Genomic DNA, 18768 nt, shown 5'->3' on the forward strand with positions numbered 1-18768 from the left:
CTTTACGGCTGCGGTGACTTTGTGTGTTTTTGGATGGAACCTTTCTTGTCTTGCAGGGATATATGAGAATAATCAGTATTTCAGCCATGCGTTGAACTGATGCCCCATGGTACGGCTCCATTGCCAAAGCAGTGCTTAAAGGGGTTATCCAGCACTACAAAAACATGGCCACTTTTCCCCCTCTCTTGTCTCCAGGTCAGGTGCGGTTTGCAATTAAGCTCCATTTACTTCAATGGAACTGAGTTCCAAACCCCACCCAATCTGGAGACAAGAGATGGGGAAAAGTGGCCATGTTTTTGTAGCACTGGATAACCCCTTTAATGCTTGCGTGTAGCATTTGTCCTGTCCCTTATTTTCTCTGGCAAGCAGAGATTAGGCTGGGTTCACACTTCGTTTTTACAATCCATTTTATGGAAAAAAAAATGTGCATTTTTGCGCATCCACTATTATCTGTTTTTCCATTGACTTTTATTCTAAAAAACGGACAAAATTTTGAAGTCAATGGAAAAACGGATCAAAACGGATGCACACAAATGCATTGGTTATTTCATCCGTTTTATGCAAAAAATAGATGAAAAAAATGGATTGCAAAAACGCAGTGTGAACCCAGCCTTAAGGCCAAGTGATTATAGCCTGAATTTACGGGTGATAACCGCTTGGTGTAATAGCTAGCGTTAAAAGGCAAAGCTCAGCCAACATAATGTCAGCACAATGTCAGCTGATCCTTGTCTACAACGACGGTCTGCTGGCCGCCGCTCCGTGTAATAGGAGTGGTGGCAGCAGACCGCCACTATCTCCTATGGGCTCCCCAGACGATTTAAAGATCATCTGGGCAGTCCCTCCCGCACCTCCCTGCGCTCCCCCGTTCTTACCCGTTCGCTGTCGATGCCTGTAATAGCATCGGCAGCAAGAGGGCACTGAGGAGCAAGCGAGCGCTGATCTAACAGGTTGGAGCTTGCTTACTCCTCCAGATTGGCCCATGTAATAGGGGCTTTAGGCGTAGACCGCTCCCCACTACTGGAAAGGATTCAGGGAGGAGGAAAAGACTGACTATACTCTGCACTGACAAGCTAAGAAGATAACAATTACTTTGAAGTTGCCAAGGATCCCGGCTATCCTGCCCCCCCCCCCATTGCCGAGGATGCACTGAACACTGCACATGTGTGTCCACCAAATCAGAGGACAGAAGATGGACTGAAGAATAACCACTAGGGGGCACTATAACAGTATAGAAACTGGTATATCAGTGTATACTGGTGAAATTAGTGTGTGGGATTGGAGGGGGATTGTGTAAGGATTTCACTGAATGAGACGAGACAATCCAAGTGAGCCCTGACTACTGCTGTACATGTAAGTGCTGGGATATAATGTGTCACCATTATCTTCTTCTGTCGGGTAGTGGGAGAATTTCTAAGCATTTATTCCATGCAATTACCGAGTATGTCGTAAACCTTATGAGTGAGGGTCTCAAGTTACCGACAAGAGCAAATCACCCGGAAAACAAACTCAATGAGAGATATAATGTCTCCAAGAATTCTACACAAGTCTAATTGAGTTTGACTAACAGAGAGACACGACCAGGATGAATGGATGGCGTCACAGACAGCTACACCGGAAAGTGTCAGTATCGACTATTGGCATTCCACGTATTAATCTGAATAGTTTCAGAGCCATTTTGTGCTTGAGGCATCTGTTTACTTTGGTATATACAGAGATAAATAAGAGGGGAAATCATGGCAATGGTGGATATGAGTGTTATTCACTCCTCCCTATTGTTCTGACCACCAGTTCTGCTATGCAATCACACACCATCCCACCTGCTTGAGATGTGGTCTGTCAGGTCACCCCCAGGTTGGCCAATCCCAGTAAAGGTTGCCCACCTGCTTGAGATGTGGTCTGTCAGGTCACCCCCAGGTTGGTCAATCCCAGTAAAGTATCTCTCCAAAATGTCTAGCCTATCAGGGCCCAGACTCACTGTCTCCTCATGTCATTGTTTAATCCTGTCTTAGGTTACCTTGGGTCTCCTCCACTATAAGAGCCCTCTCTATGCAGTATAAGGGTCTGTTAGTTTATAACAGCCAGTGTTCCAGAATGTTCCAGTTCCCTGTCTGAACCAGAGAGTCTTCTACATGGGGCCTGGCCATCTGGCCAGTGTCTGATGCTGCGCTTCTAGGGTCTTGCTGAGTCCAGTTTTCAGAGTTCCTGTCTGACTTGAAAAGCTTGTTGTGTGACTATGGCTAACAAAGGATCAAAGCCTGTCCATGATGAGGGAATTATCTTCTAAGTCTCCAAGCGCTGCAATATGCTGAGAATTTCCATCAATAGATAGTTATTGGAGAAGAGCTTCTTGCCGACGTGCCCTGCTGCAACTCACCAGGACTTTATGTTTGGCTTTCCCAGTGCTCTTTTTGGTGCCGTTGCTACTGGTTGTGCAATTCTGTGAATTCATCTCAGCATTGACGATTTCTTCAGACCGTGAGTGCCGGTTATTCTTGCTCCCGTAAACACAACTGAATCCAGGGACTTTCTAAGCCCGAGTATGTCTACAACTTTTAACTTAAAGAGAAAAACTGACAAACCTATTCTCAAGCTAAAACACACCCTGCGAACAACAACTTGTATTTTCATCATACTGTGCCTTTAGGGGACTGTTCTCTAAAGTTATCTGTTTTGCAACTATCCCTGACTCTTTGCGTTCAAGTTTTGTAATATCGAACTGCACAAGGGGTTAATAGGAACACTTAAACGGCCATCTCACAAGTGCCGCAACATCTTAGCTCCTGCACATAACACCTTGCAGTCCTTGGGTCAACACACTAGGTGTAAATGCAGGCAATGATCAAACGACCAACCAGAATTTGTTCACTGTTGGTTTGGTGCTGACACCAAAATCATTGTTAAACATTCACTAATCGTTCAGTGTAAGGGTGCGTTTACACCGACTTATCTGACAGATCTTTGAAGCCAAAACCAGGAACAGACTATAAACAGATAGTAAACTATAAACTATAAACCGTGCGGGGGCAGAGCCCGGCCGACCTCCCGATGCAGACCCATATACTTACCGGTCCCGGAGCCCGTCCCGCCGCCGAGATTTCCCCATCCAAAGCTGCACGCTCATCAGAGATGAGACCGACGTCCTTAGAGAATGACTGGAGACTCACGGCAGCGGGACGGGCTCCGGGACTTCATGGAAGCAGTAAGTATATGGGTCTGCACTGGGGGGTCGGCCGGCACGGGGGGTGACAGGTTCCCTTAAAAAATAGCTTGGTCTAATAGGACCCTAAGAGAGCTGATAAGAGGCAATCTATATTCCTGGTGTATCGTTGCAATTTTTTTCTTCCAGGCGTACGTGCTCTTTCGATGCTTTACGGCCTTATTATTTAGTTTATGGGGCTGTATTATATGTAACATCCAGACAACAGTAAAGTAAATAAAAGGAAATAATTCAGTAATGGAAAGCTAAAGCAGCGGTTGGGTAAGTAATCTCCCAGGCTTGTGCTGGGTCTGCGCCAAGAAGGCTAAGAACCTCGACTCGGATACCCAAGAATAATTCCTCCAATGGCCGGATCATGGGACTTGGTTATAGTGTCACATTCCGTTAAAACTGAGTAACACACGCCTATACATTTCATCCATACATACATTACATCCCGTTCTTAGAGACTACTGTACAATATGGACAGCGAGCGGATGTTTCCATTGCTTCTCATTCATCCGACTGGACTGTGGTGGATATGACCAGATGGGAAATGTATGTTGCCTTCCAACCATTGGATTAAGCAGCTGAATTTTACTATGAATTGCATCAATTTGTGACATTTTCCTTGTAATTCAAGTGAGCAAATATCATAGTATTAGAGGAAACAGATGCTTTAAAGGGTTGTGTGGCATGCTTACCTAGTCGTGATACAGAGCACATTGCTTGGTTGCTTGCTGCTAGCGGGGCTGGTTACCCCATTAGGACACTGACATTCTGGGCCAATCACACTCAGCCCCAGTGCCCATGCTCCCATATGATTATAAGTCTTTGTCCAGAGCTGGAAAGGTTTTCTATGAGGATTTGCTACCGCTCTGGACAGTTCCTGACATGGACAGAGGTGGCAGCAGAGAGAACTGTGTCAGACTGGAAAGAATACACCATCTTTTGCAGGACATACAGCAGCTGATAAGTACTGGAAGACTTGAGATTTTGTGTCAACCACAATACGGCGTCCAAAGACGTCAGTCCTTTTCCTCTGAAAGCCTTCAGAGTTTTTTTCATCTTATTAATTTTTACACAGAAAAACAAAAATGTCCAATCAGCAGGATGGCCGCACATGTGCTCCGATGCAAGGACACAGACTGCGTCTGGTTCATAGACATTCAGAGAAACCTCCATAACCGTCCCAGACTTCACGGAATGCTGTAGAATTTGAAATGTATCCATTTTTATTCCAGCTTGTATAGAAACACGTTCCTCTTCTAAAAGCATAGCAGAAATAGCGCACCGACGTGTTTCGCATCAAACCTTGATCTTCATCACGGTCCACCATTAAGAGTGAGGTGTGATTCAAAAGACGTCAGACGCAGCCCCATTTCTGCTCTGGAGAAACGTGATTTTATACAAGCCGAAATAAAGATGGATATGTATTCAATTCTGCAGTGTTCCATGGAGGCTGCTGGGATGTTTATGAAAATGTCCATGACTGGGATGGATGGGGGGGTCATTTTCCGGTACGATGCCTAAGGGGTTATATATTACAATGAATCCATTATGTACAGGCCCCATCACTTCTATAGTTCTCTCACTTTGCATCAGGTTACGGGGAGACGCACAGCCGCGGTTTCTTATTCTTCTCCTATAAGCGGTAATGAGACTTGAACATCACTTTGGCGTTTTTTTATGATTTATTTGTTCCCTCGTTGGCGTCTCCGTCAGGAGAGTTCTCTCTTTTCTCTGTCAGCTGATGTTTCTATTTGCCTTAGATTAGCGGTGAAGTGCAGCTATCGGGCTCTTCCTCTGGAGACGACACGACTTGATTTACTGAGGATCAATGCAATGCATTTCATTTACAAAGGGGAAGCATTTCTCACCGCTCATTCACAGACGTAGTCCATGTCGCATCCACCGCTGCTGCTGATAGACGCCCACTGGGTATATGGATATTACATGGATATTATGGTATAAGTGGTTACTTTTAGGGGTTGTCAGGTGGAATAAAAGGATGGTTTATCCTTGGTTGACCCCTCACACCCCCTACTGCTAACAGGCTTCAGGGTAGAACATAATTTTCCTTTAAAAAAAATCCCTTAATATGGTCTATCCTATGATCTTGATAAAGCCTATCCTTTGACCTTGATATGTCCTGTACTATGACCTTGACATGATCTACCTATGACCTTAATATGGTATCTCCTATGACCTTGATATTGCCTATCCTATGACCTTGATATGGTCTATCTCATAACCTTCATATGGTCTATTCTATGACCTTGATATAGTCTATCCTATGACCTTAATATGGCTTATCCTATGTCCTTAATATGGTATATCCTATGACCTTGATATAGTCTATCCTATGACCTTGGCATGGTCTATCCCATGACCTTCATATGGTCTATTCTATGACCTTGATATAGCCTATCCTATGACCTTCATATAGTCTATCCTATGACCTTGATATGGCCTATCCCATGACCTTGATATGGCCTATCCCATGACCTTAATATAGTCTATCCTATGACCTTCATATGGCCTATCCCATGACCTTCATATGGCCTATCCTATCACCTTGATATGTTGATATCGTCATCAGCTGCTCAGCCGCGATTGGCCGAGCAGTTATGCTCAGCCAATCGCGGCTGAGCAGCTGATGACGCGGACGGCACTCGGGAAGATCGAAGGTGTTCGGGCCGGCCGGCCGAAGATGACGTTTGGCACAAGATGGCGGATGCGTGTCGGCACAGATCAGGTATGTATAAAGCACTACACTTCCGGGTACACGGGTGGGGGGGGGGGACACGGGGAAGGGGGCCATTCACAGACATAACATACATTACAAAGTTGTATAACTTTGTAATGTGTGTTATTCTGTGAATAATTTTTTACCGCTGCACTACCCCTTTAATATGGTATCTCCTATGACCTTGATATAACCTATCCCATGACCATGACATTGTCTATCTATCAGAGAAGCCATCAGATTTATAAACCCATTAAACCTTGCTTTTTATATAAATAATCTACTAAATCCTCTATAAAATGAACTATTGACAGGGGATGTAAAGAAACACCACCGGACGAGAGGAGACAAATTATTATGTAAGAACAGATAGAGAAGGAAGCCGCCTGGGGACGATACTGATGACACGAGGCGATGCTTTATGTAGAAGAAGCAGAGAGGCTGATCCCATCTATATCCTCTATATCCCAGCAGGCGTATATCCTTCCTTAACAAAGAACAGAGTACGGATAGGGAGGATATAACAAATGTAGCTCTATCCGGCTCATCCACCATGCTGGAACCTCATTTCTTAACACTATTGGATTTTTCCTTGACTCATTTTTCCTGATGACTGCAGTATCCGACCTGGGCTACAGCTCTGTACTCCTTACCGTATAAACCTCATGTAATAGTCTAATATAAAGTAACATGAAGCAAACATAAAATAGCGCAGTCCATGTGACTGACAAACAACAATGCACCAAGGAGTGGCTGGATTCATATGTAATACAGGATGAGATACGGTTGTACATTGAGGATACAGGATGAGATACGGTTGTACATTGAGGATACAGGATGAGATATGGTTGTACATTGAGGATACGGGATGAGATATGGTTGTACATTGAGGATACGGGATGAGATACGGTTGGACATAAAGGATACAGGATAAGATACGGTTGGACATGGAGGATACAGGACGAGATACCGTTGGACATGGAGGATACAGGATGAGATACGGTTGGACATGGAGGATACCGGATGAGATACGGTTGGACATAAAGGATACAGGATAAGATACGGTTGGACATGGAGGATACAGGATGAGATACGGTTGTACATTGAGGATACAGGATGAGATACGGTTGGACATAAAGGATACAGGATAAGATACGGTTGGACATGGAGGATACAGGATGAGATACGGTTGGACATGGAGGATACAGGATGAGATACGGTTGGGCATTAGAGATACATAATGAGATACGACTGAACATGGAGGATACAGGATGAGATACAGTTGGACATGGAGGATAACGGATGAGATACGGTTGGGCATTAGAGATACAGGATGAGATACGACTGAACATGGAGGATACAGGATGAGATACAGTTGGACATGGAGGATAACGGATGAGATACGGTTGGACATCGAGGATACAATATGGGAAATGGTTTGGACATAAAGGATACAGGATAAGATACAGTTGGACATTAGAGATAGGGGATGTAAAGAAGATGGGAGATACAGCATAAGATACGGTTGGACATGAAGGATACAGGATGAGATACGGTTGGACATGGAGGATACAGGATGAGATACCGTTGGACATGGAGGATACAGGATGAGATACCGTTGGACATGGAGGATACAGGATGAGATACGGTTGGACATAAAGGATACAGGATAAGATACGGGTGGACATGGAGGATACAGGATGAGATGCGGTTGTACATTGAGGATACAGGATGAGATACGGTTGGGCATTAGAGATACAGGATGAGATACGACTGAACATGGAGGATCCAAGATGAGATACCGTTGGACATGGAGGATACCGGATGAGATACGGTTGGACATAAAGGATACAGGATAAGATACAGTTGGACATGGAGGATACAGGAAGAGATACGGTTGGACACGGAGGATACAGGATGAGATACGGTTGGGCATAAGAGATACAGGATGAGATACGACTGAACATGGAGGATCCAAGATGAGATACGGTTGGGCATAAGAGATACAGGATGAGATACGATTGGGAATGAGTGATACAGGATGAGGTACGGTTAAACATGGAGGATACAGGTTCTATATGGTGTACAGTACTTCAGCACATTCGCCCTCAGATGTTACAGCTTGGCTTGTAGATCCTGCACACTTGTAGGTTGTGCCGCCTGCCGCCATTAATGCCCGGTTGGTGTAACCCTTAAACAGTCACTGTATGCAAAAGGTCTGTGGTCGGGTACCAGGAGAATGTGATGTGTGATTGATCTGTATTTTGCATGGATTGACTACTGACAAAAAGTGATCCCGATCAAAATTGGTTCGGATGGATCCATTTTGGCCTCAGAAAAATATAAATCTGATCCATCACAATCAGGTAGAGAAAACTGCTGGGACTCTTCATGCGTATAAGAACGTAGTGGGCACTGATGTGGTTTCCATGTTGCTCCACCCTTCAGAGTATACATACCTGCTGCCTCCATGGGCCTCAGTAATGGACCTGTGTGATGGTTTTTACGCCTCTCATCACAGCTGATCCGAAAGCCACAATTACTGTACACACACAATCTAAAATCAGCGCAGTGCCTGTATTCCTTGTGGTGATCGATGACATCCGGGCCCCCGAGTACACGGCCAGTCACATCAGGCAGGGCCGGCTTCAGGTTTTCGAGGGCCCTCATGTGACAGAGCCTTAGCGGGCCCCTCCTCCATCCACTGTCCACCCATCATCCACACAATCACTTAAGACACCACTAACATACACAAACACACAGTACTGACACAGCCATAGACTGACACTGATTGGCTGACACACTCAGACACTGACTGACTGACTGACTCTGACTGCCTGACACAGCCACTGACTGCCACTGACTGACTGACTGACTTACTGACATTTACTGACACAGACACTGACTGACTCTGACACACTCAGACACTGACACACAGCACTTACATCTCAGTCTTCTCCCTCTTCCTCTCTGTCAGGCTGCTCTCCACAATGTAAGGTTAAGGACCTTCGGATCATGTGATCAGGTCCTTCACCTTTTTCTCTCTCTGTGCAGGTCCTCTTCCCTCTCCTGTGTCTTCTGATGTTCTGCGCTCACCCTACACTACAGTAAGCGGCCTGAGCACTAGAACACGGGTTCCCTCTCCCTCTCTGGGCCCCTAGAGGCGCTGTTGGCCCCGACACTTGCTCGGGTTAGTCCTGTGCTGACACCAGGACTCATCTGCTTCGCCCCCTATCTAATACATGGCTGCATCTTCTTACTTGCTCCCGCCAGCACGGATCACACAAACACAAAGCTGCTCATTACTATTTATTTCTCATGCAGTGTTACATTGTGTGTATATATATATATATATATATATATATATATATATATAACAGTAGCCAGATAGATAGTGAAGTATTAATCCATATACAGAACATGCAACATATCACCATCACATTCCGCCAGGAGACAGCAGAGATGGGGGCGACCCTCAGTAGCTGAATGGCTGCACCTCAACATTAGCTATATCCATCTGATTCCCATATGTGGGATAGCTTATTTTCCATTGATACTCTATGTGTTTCTTTATGGTGTATTGATCATATGGGAGAAATACACCACCCAATAGGGCACACCACAATCCATTTTTTCCTAATTCCAGATAAATCCATAACCCCTTTAAGATCGTCATTTCTGTGCTACCTACTCGTACGGAAACTAGCCCTCCTCCATAAGGGAGAAAACTCTCTCTCTCTAGTGACACCTATAGGTAGCTGTATGGAAGTGTAACAAGGGGAATTTATCACCCATCACATCACAGTTTTCTGGCATATAAAGAAAATAGTAAAAAAAAAAATTGCAGAACACATTTGGAACTCTTTATACACCAGCTTTCTCTTTAAATAGTCCCCCACGTGTCTGATTCATGTAAGAGCCTTAAAACATGACAAGGGATATTAGCAAAGGCAGATGTTCTGTTTCGGGAGCTCTTACCCTTTGTCAGTACAGAGCAGGATATTGGTTTTACTGATGACCTTTGTCATGTTCTTACAGGGTCGCTACCTATAGGTGGCGCCAGAGAGACCATTGTCTTTTTCCTGGAGGAGAGCTAATTTGCATATTTTCTTCCCATTGAGCATAGAGCCTTTAAGACTCCATACACCAGCTGGATAGAGTACAGACTCTATGCTCCACGTGGTCGTAGTCCTATTTGGATACTTTGCAATTGCCTAGCAATAGGAAAACATAACACAGAGATGATTTCAGTTCATCAATGTCTTTCTGACTCTCTCCCTGACCTTTTTAGGTATGCGAAGATATTTGGAGGGGAACATTTTGTGATCCAGGAAATAACCTGGCAATGTTTCTAACCCAAGTTTTAGAGAGGAAACATGTTTCTGGCTCTTACAGTACAGCTAGTCACTGCAGTGTTTATAACCTTCTCCGAGTACCTGGGAGGGACCAACGCATCAAGTGCTGTAATAATGGGAGATTGTGTATCTGTGTCCGAATGATAAAGGGAGTCTGCACTTGATAGACTTTAATGGTTCTCCGCGGGAAGGTTTAAACAAGGTTGATCTAGTAGCAGGAGTGCGGGCGCCGAACATTTTACTGCCGGCGCCTAATTTTATTTATTACTCTGGATCAGCGAGCGCGGCGTCCCTTCCCTGGTTACCGAGCAAACAGGCGACTTGAAATGTCAAGTGTTGTGTGTTTCCCCCTATGACTTCAGATCTACGCAGTGCTAGAAGTCTAGCGAATGATTTACAGACGTGGAATAGGCAATTTTTTTTTTCTTCTAGAAAATAAATGAATATGTTACATAGACGACGTTATATCGTAACGCTGATACCATCACATGTAACATGTATTTCATAAAGGGGTAGTTCACAAAAAAAAAAATAATTCTTTCAAATCAACTGGTATCAGAAACGTATACAGATTTGTAATTTACTTCTATTAAAAAAAATCTCCAGCCTTCCAGTACTTATCAGCTGCTGTATATCCTGCAGGAAGTGGCATATTCTTTGCAGTCTGACACAGTGCTCTCTGCTGCCACCTCTGTCCATGTCAGGAACTGTCCAAAGCAGCAGCAAATACCTACAGGAAACCTCTCCTGCTCTCCAGACTGGAAAAAATACACCACTTCCTGCAAGACGTACAGCAGCTGATAAGTATTGGAAGATTTGAGATTTTTTTTTATTTTTTTAATAGAAGTAAATGACAGATCTCTAGCACTTTTGATTTGACAGAATTCTTTTTTGTGAACAACCCCTTTAAATCTGAGCCGTTGAGCTGATACATTTCCATTAGCTTTAGAAAATTCCTCTCTGTCATGTCACAATGGTAGCAAATAAATTTGTTGAATAATACGGTGAGATTGATTATACCATCTATAACAAGCAAAGCTCTTGTTGTAGGTGACATTAAACCCGGCTGCAAAAATTGCCTTTTTTTTTGCATTAATAGTATTCATTCTGCTAGGTGATGTGCAGCCAATGCAGTCCTGAAGATCTATGGTGAGACGCCCTCCTGTCTGTCAGACCTGGCGGTGGAATGGATGGAATCATCACGGGAATGATTAGAAGCTCATCAGTATAATCACTCAGGTGCAGATAATGTATATGAGGGTGAAGCGAGGTGACAGATTGGCTGTTATATATGTAGGAGACGCCATCTTTGCTTTGTAGAGTTATTCGTAAGTCCATGTACCAGTGGGGATAAAATCAGTGTCCAGCTACTGAATTTCACCACACAAGGATTGATAGTATGGGCATATTATATGATATGTGCCTCCATATGCATACAGATCCTATCGTCTACAACTGGCCATATATAATAGATTAAGATTGGCTGGAGCCATTGGTGGAGCTATTGATGGCAGATGTTGAGAGAAGGGTTGGCAATGTTGGATATCAAAATGTCCAATCCTTTAGGTTCTTGGGGAGATAAGCCGTCACCAGAGGTTTTGGGTGGCAACTTAGTCTCCTCGGCCTGTTCAGAATATACACCCATGTGTATGTAAGGATTGTAAGAATAGGTAACAGAAGAAGTGCCATTTGGCTGATGTATGGCCAGCGTTAACCTGCAAGTCATGTGATACCACCGCTACTTTTCCTTGCCAACCAACAGTAGAGGAAGGATCAGATGTAAAACACATGACAGGTGTCTGTGCATTGGAGAGGTAAACATTTGCATGCATAGGTTCACATACTGTAACCCAGGGATGGGAAATCTTCGTCCCTCCAGCTGTTACCAAACTACAATTCCCATCATGCCTTTGGCTTTGGCTGTCCAGACATGATGAGAAGTGTAGTTTTGCAACAGCTGAAGAGTAGTAGGTTCCCCATCCCTACTGTAACCTTTAAGGGTGAATTCACATGCAACAGATTGGTTGCAAAAAATTCTGAATGGGCTGAATGTTGGCAACAAATTCCGAATTTTGGCAACAAAAACTTGGATTTTGGCAAGCCCCATTTAAATAAATTAATTTTTTCAACAAATCTGCCCACTTTAACCTACAGAAGACATTGGTATTGTAATCTTTCCAGTGTAAAACCAAACTATTATAATATGGTTCAAAGAAACAAGGGTGCGTTTTGGATTCGGCTTTGTTGATGACTTTTTGACAGATGGAGAATAGATCGGTATTTATCATTCGTTGTAGACACTACTGAATGTTGGGCTATGGCCGAAGGATAGTTTAGCCACCCAATAAACTTTGATGGATATGTTTTCGGTCAACAATGTAATAGGGCTGTAGCGTTTACACAGGTGAACCCAACTGGTAACCATTGGGCAAGATGAGGGGCATGTTCCTTCTGATATAACCCTAAAAACCCGACTTAGCATATCACCTATTAATATACTATACTAGTCACCAGTACATAGCTACCTCTTTTTCAGCAGCCATTTCTCACCATGGACATCTTAAACCTTCGAGATGGGTCTCATGTTGGCTGACAGTGATCCCATTCCATTCTCCATAAATCAACCCTCCTACATCTCTTACTACTGGGCTTCTTCTACAGGGCAGTCTACCGAACAAATAATACCTGATCACCCCATTAAAAGTGCTTTACTCTTTTTTGGACTTTTTTTTTCTCTTTTTGTACGGTACATGAAGTTTTGTCTAGATGTCTAAGGACTACGAAACCTCGTACAACACATTACATTGGCATTTCTCCTACAAAGCAAGAATACATATAACATACTGCGAAAAATAAACCATGTGGAAGACACACCGTCTCAATGTGCAGGTTACGGAGCTGTGCAGAACTCCCATAAACCCATTCCAAAAGCAAAAGCGTTAAAATATTGGGATTATTTCCTGTTATTGCCAAGGTGTCCTGCCTTATAAGTAGCCGACTGGCTAATTCTGATTGGATTTGATGGATGATGAGCCTTCTATGGGTAAGACGCTAATCACATTATAGTTTTATGTGTTGTGTAACCTTGTTACATCTCACCGGATTCAAAACTGTTGGGTGATGTCCACATGGTTGTACAAATTCACCAATTTTTTGATCTTATTGTGGATTCAAACGCCTAATATTTACTCACCTTCTGCTGCCCCTATGCCAAGCTTTCCCTGATTTCCCCAGCTGCTGCTTGTACTTCTAACTCAAGTGATGACCCCCAACACGTGTGACCACTGAAGCTTGTGATTGGCTGCAATGATCATGTCTCGACACATCATTCGTAAGGACCAGTAAACTGAGACTTTCTAGGGCACCAGAGCATGCCTATCATGGGAGCAGCAGAAAGACCCTGCAGGGCACCAGGGCATGCCTATCATGGGAGCAGCAGAAAGACCCTGCAGGGCACCAGGGCAGGCCTATCATGGGAGCAGCAGAAAGACCCTGCAGGGCACCATGGAAGGTCTATCATGGGAGCAGCAGAAAGACCCTGCAGGGCACCATGGAAGGTCTATCATCGGAGCAGCAGAAGATTAGTCCTTTGTGGACTTTCTACCCACTAATCTGGGCCGGATAATCCACAACGTTTTCATTCAGTGTGGACATAGCCTTACAGATCCCCCTATATAATCATAAATTTTCCTTCTTCTTTTGCTTTTTAGTATGTTTTACCTAAACCTATAGTTTTTCCTGCTAGTTAACTTAAAAGTTCTTTAAAATAAGCCATGTAATGTGGATATGGAGTTTCTTGTACATCGGATAGAAGATTTAGTGACCATTTGGAGAACGCAGTGGCATGTACTCAAATAGTAGTCACCCAGCTAGGAAGGAAAGTGGTTGCCAAGCAACCTGAAGTGGAATTAGAAGAAAAATCCCAAATCATAGTCATATATAAATCCAGGAATACTAATTCAGCTGTATACGAGCCCTATGTGCGGTAGAGACTGGCTGTAACTAGAGATGAATGAACTTCAAGTTTAAATCCAGGTTTGGCAACTTTTTTCGAACATGAACATTCAGCACTTAACTCCCCACATCTGAAAGTTGGTTGCTGCCCTAAGACTGCCAGAAAAGTATGGCTATAGCCTATGGCTGTATCCAGGTTTTCCAGGACTCCTGAGGATGACAACCAACTGTTCCAGACATGGAGAGTTAAATGCCGAGTGTCTGGGTTCAAAAAAGTAGCCAAACCTGGACTTAAACTTGACGTTCACTCATCTCTAGCTGTAACTTTTCATACCCAACTAAACTATAACTGGTGTTGACCATAAGCAATGGAGACAAAAGTATTTCCTCTGGACCAATATTTACTAGAATACAACCTACCCACCGATAGACTCACAGGATGACCACCCACATTGCATACTTGTGATTGATACTCTTATGCGACAAGGATTTCAAGACGGCCATCATGTAACTCAAGTTTTATACATTTTATTTAAGAAAAACAACTCATAATCAAAGACAAACAATGCCCCCTCATACCGAACCAGTCCGAGCAGAGACTCTTACAAGGTCTAAAGGGAATGCATGCATTTGCTTTTATTCCGCATCTACAAGATGAAAATCTGAGCTGTGTTTCCATAATGTCCATATAAATTACTATCCTAGGTTGCACGTAAAACAATTCTGCAGCCCATGTGCCTGCCTTACAGAAAGGATCCCTCATGTACAGGCTGTTCATTGTGTAGGAGACCTAATCGGGTTTAACACTTGACAGAACGTCGTACATTTGTGGTCCGTGATTTAGGAGATGACGCTATGCATGGAGTTGGCAACTCTGACCAGTCAGAACATAGATGTGTCCATCCTTACCTTTCTGCTATACATTAACCTTGATGACTGGCTTTGAGAAAGGTCAGGATGGACACCTACCAGCCAATATCCTGACTGTCTCAGGATATCTGAATGAACTCAGATCTTAAACCTCAATGGAAAGAACTAAATCTTATATTTTTTTATCTTATGTTTCTTCTTTACATTCAAATTTGGGATATGTCCTGCTCATGCTCAGGGCTATGAGGCCATCTTGTGATGTATATTTTATTATAGGGATTACTTCCTTCAAAAGCAATTGCCAAACAAAATAGTAAATTGCGTTACCTGTGATAGTCTTTAAGTACTCTCTAAGCAAATTAGTAGTTTTGAAGTGTTACAGTCCCAGATGTAATTTAGTTTGGCCCGTCTGGAATAGCCATCCGTTGAATTCCATTTACATTACCTGGAACTACTTTTGAAGTGTTACAGTCTCAGATGTAAAAATTTAGTCTGGCCCGTCTGGAGTAGCCATCCCTTGAGTTCCATTTACATTACCTGGAACTTTCCATGCCACCTTAACACATAAGGCCCACCTATCCCAAAGTCCGAACACCATTATACCCATCTCCATGTAAATAAATGTAGGTCATCCTGTACTTTTTGAAACCACCCATCCCTTTTCATACCTCTCTGTAAGCTTTTCACCCCATTCCCGGAACCTTACAACATGTCTCCTTTACGAATACTTATCCTACAGGCCCTAGTTGGGTAAGTATTGCCTTCAGAAAATAACTTGCTGTAACAGTCTCTGCAGGCCACTAGGACGTGTTCATGCATTATACATGCTAGTGTTTTAATAACTCTACTGTAACGTTAGAGGGGATAATTACTATGCGTTTTATTGTTAGGAAAGTCGAAGCATTACATGGTCAGCAAGTGTTGACTCACGAATTAGTAAGGAATGTGCCTATGTATACTAAATAGGTTACGTTCTACGGCAACCAGCTGCCCTCAGAACTTCCGCTTCTCCTGAGGTCGACACAGGAGCTCTTTGAGATGTTTTTAAGGTGAACACACCCTGACTCATGATCAGCATGAAGAGGGCATTCATCAGGAATACTCTCCGATGCTGATCAAGGCCTCGATGAGTTCCATTTAACCTTGGCTCCAATCCAATAGTTATTTTGTGATCATTTTCCAGGTCATTTAGTTGCATGGCACAAATAAATTGCTGCTCTGACTAAAAATATCCCCTTCCCCTGGGTGTATTACAACATGGCTTCTTTTACTTATCCATGACCTGTTGTGTAATGTTCTCTCTTGAAATCCTATGGGACAAGTGGGGCAGTAGAGTTAACAGAGCAAACGTCCACTAGGTATGGTTTCCTACAACTACTCACGTCATCAAAAACTTGTTAAGTAAAATAAATTGGATAACTTATTTTTTTTTGCACTATATATGACTAACAGAAGTTGTGCAGACTCTCTATGGCCTGTAAAATAATGGACAGATTGGCAACAACAGTCAATTGAAAGGCCCATAAAAAAAAAGCGACTGCAGAAACAACAGACCAGCAAACCCGAGTATAAATCCCCAAAGTGTGCTGGGGGTGCACTGCACAGCTCTCTCACACTGCTACTTCACTAGTTCCTGATAGACATCTGAGCGGATAAATCTGGGCAGAGTGTCCTTCTCCATAAGCGCAAAGATCTTCTTCTGGGCAAGGTCAAAACTTGAGGATGATGGTTCCACCAGGTTCTTCATGGTCACAGCTTTGGTGAAGTGGTCAATGTTGACCTGTGAAAACAAGTAATGCAAAGTTTAGGAGTTTCTCCTACAAATACTAGTGGATTTAAAAAAAACTTTCAGCATTTCTTGTATCTTACATATTTATACAGTTGGTACGGTTAAAAAATATAAAAAGACACATGTCCATCAAGTTCGACCATCTCCGTGCCTAAAAACAAAGATGCAGTTCAACTCAAGCGCTCCATGTAAGAAGGCACCTTTAAGGGTCAGGGATTGATGGACACCCTTCACTGAAGCATAGGGAGAACCCCTTAGGCTCTTGGGTTCCACTTGTGCTGCCCACTGCCCAATGTCCACCAAAAATCTGTTATTCATTGAGAAGCTGGGATTGCAAAACCTGATGGCCATAAACAGACCCCTATACCAAAGAACCAATTATTAAGGACATCCACTATGAATACAGCCAAGGCTGATGGCACCAATCACTAGAAAACTTCTCTGTAACCACAAGGCTCTGATACCTTTAAAGTTACTACTTCTGGGAATGATTGTTTTTCCTTGGCAGAGACCCCCTGCTGGGTTAGGGAGACGTACAGGCAATGCTTTCTGGGAAAATATATGCAAAGTAATTTTCTTCTAGAAGGAAAGCAAATGCCTTAAACAGCTGTCTCCAGATAGTTACTCTTCTTTTTTGGAAGACATTTTGTTTTGGCTAAATCCCTAGTAATGTTTTAAGGGTCTTTAATGGATCAGACATTGACATATAGGGAGGTTACTTAGATTAGGAGGCATCAGAACTTTTCTCTCTTCAGGAGAAGAGGTCATTTATATATAATTTCGGCCTCTCAACCAGCCAGTGTCCTGTATTGACCAGGAGCTATGACACTTCTCTGGCTTTTGGTTAAGATCAAGCGTAGTATGTGTTCTTTGGCTAAAACTGTGGCCATTGGTAATGGAAAGGCACCTATGATGATCCAGGCCAGGATCAAAGACAGACAAGCCAAATAGTATGAACGCTTAAAGGAGAAGTCTGGCCTTCGGGTTGTTTTTAAAAAAGGCGGGAAGTAACATAAGGTATTAACTCACCTCTCCCCGTGCCTCTTCAGGGCCGGATCTCCGTCGGTTTTGGGATCTACGGCACTGCAGATGTCACAACCCAACTGGTGGACTGGCTGCTCAGTCAGTCAGTGACTGAGGCCACTCCAGTCACTGATTGGCTAAGTACACTGTCCATCAGTCAGGACAACTGGGCCCGGGGCCGGTTAGGCGGTGCATCGCGAGAAATGGGAGAGGTAAGCAATGCTTCATTGTTGCTCTCTCCCCTTCCCCTGCAGCCTGATAAAAATGTGATTCGGACAGACTTCTCCTTTTGTCCCAATGTCAGGCCCATATAACTTGCTGATGGACTCTGGAGTTGATACCAGTTGAAGACTGGCAGAGATGACTGCAACTCAAGCATGCTCGAGTCCGATTCTTTGGCATTTGAATACCTGGAAAACATGGATACAGTTTATGGCCTACATCTGTATCCACAGAATCCCAGATTCCCTAGGGATGCATCCAACTTCTTCAGCCATCGTTATTCAAATTCTGGACGATCGGACTCGAGCATGTTCCAGTGGTGCTCATCTCTAGAAGCCAGATACACAATGATTCTTTGTAAGCTTTGTCATGGGGGTTGGAGGGTCAATTCAATTGCTATTAAGGAAAAAACCCTTTGTCCACATATCTGTGCATGTCCCTGACATGTGATAGGCTAATATGAAGGATTAGATTGTGGAACCCGCTGTGTATTTTCTATAGCCTATAAATGTACTTTAGTGGAATATCAGCTGAGCTGTTAACAAAGTGGTTTCCCACTGACATTCACTTAAAGAAATTTTCTTTGTGCAACTCTTTGGTTTTGTCAATG

General features: G+C 43.4%; 1 protein-coding gene across 2 annotated transcripts in view; it reads right to left on the reverse strand.

Moving 5' to 3' along the window:
- Positions 1 to 14762: 14762 nt before the first annotated feature.
- The window catches only part of LOC138789053 (regulator of G-protein signaling 5-like), a 78935-nt gene continuing 74929 nt past the window's right edge, over positions 14763 to 18768 (reverse strand). For both annotated transcript variants that reach the window (XM_069967572.1, XM_069967573.1), the window contains exon 5: positions 14763 to 16904. In XM_069967572.1, coding sequence (XP_069823673.1) covers positions 16743 to 16904 — 162 coding nt within the window. In that variant the 3' untranslated portion in view covers positions 14763 to 16742. The remainder of the gene's footprint in view (positions 16905 to 18768) is intronic.

Source organism: Dendropsophus ebraccatus, chromosome 4 (assembly GCF_027789765.1).
Source record: "Dendropsophus ebraccatus isolate aDenEbr1 chromosome 4, aDenEbr1.pat, whole genome shotgun sequence".
In the NCBI taxonomy this organism is placed as follows: domain Eukaryota; kingdom Metazoa; phylum Chordata; class Amphibia; order Anura; family Hylidae; genus Dendropsophus; species Dendropsophus ebraccatus.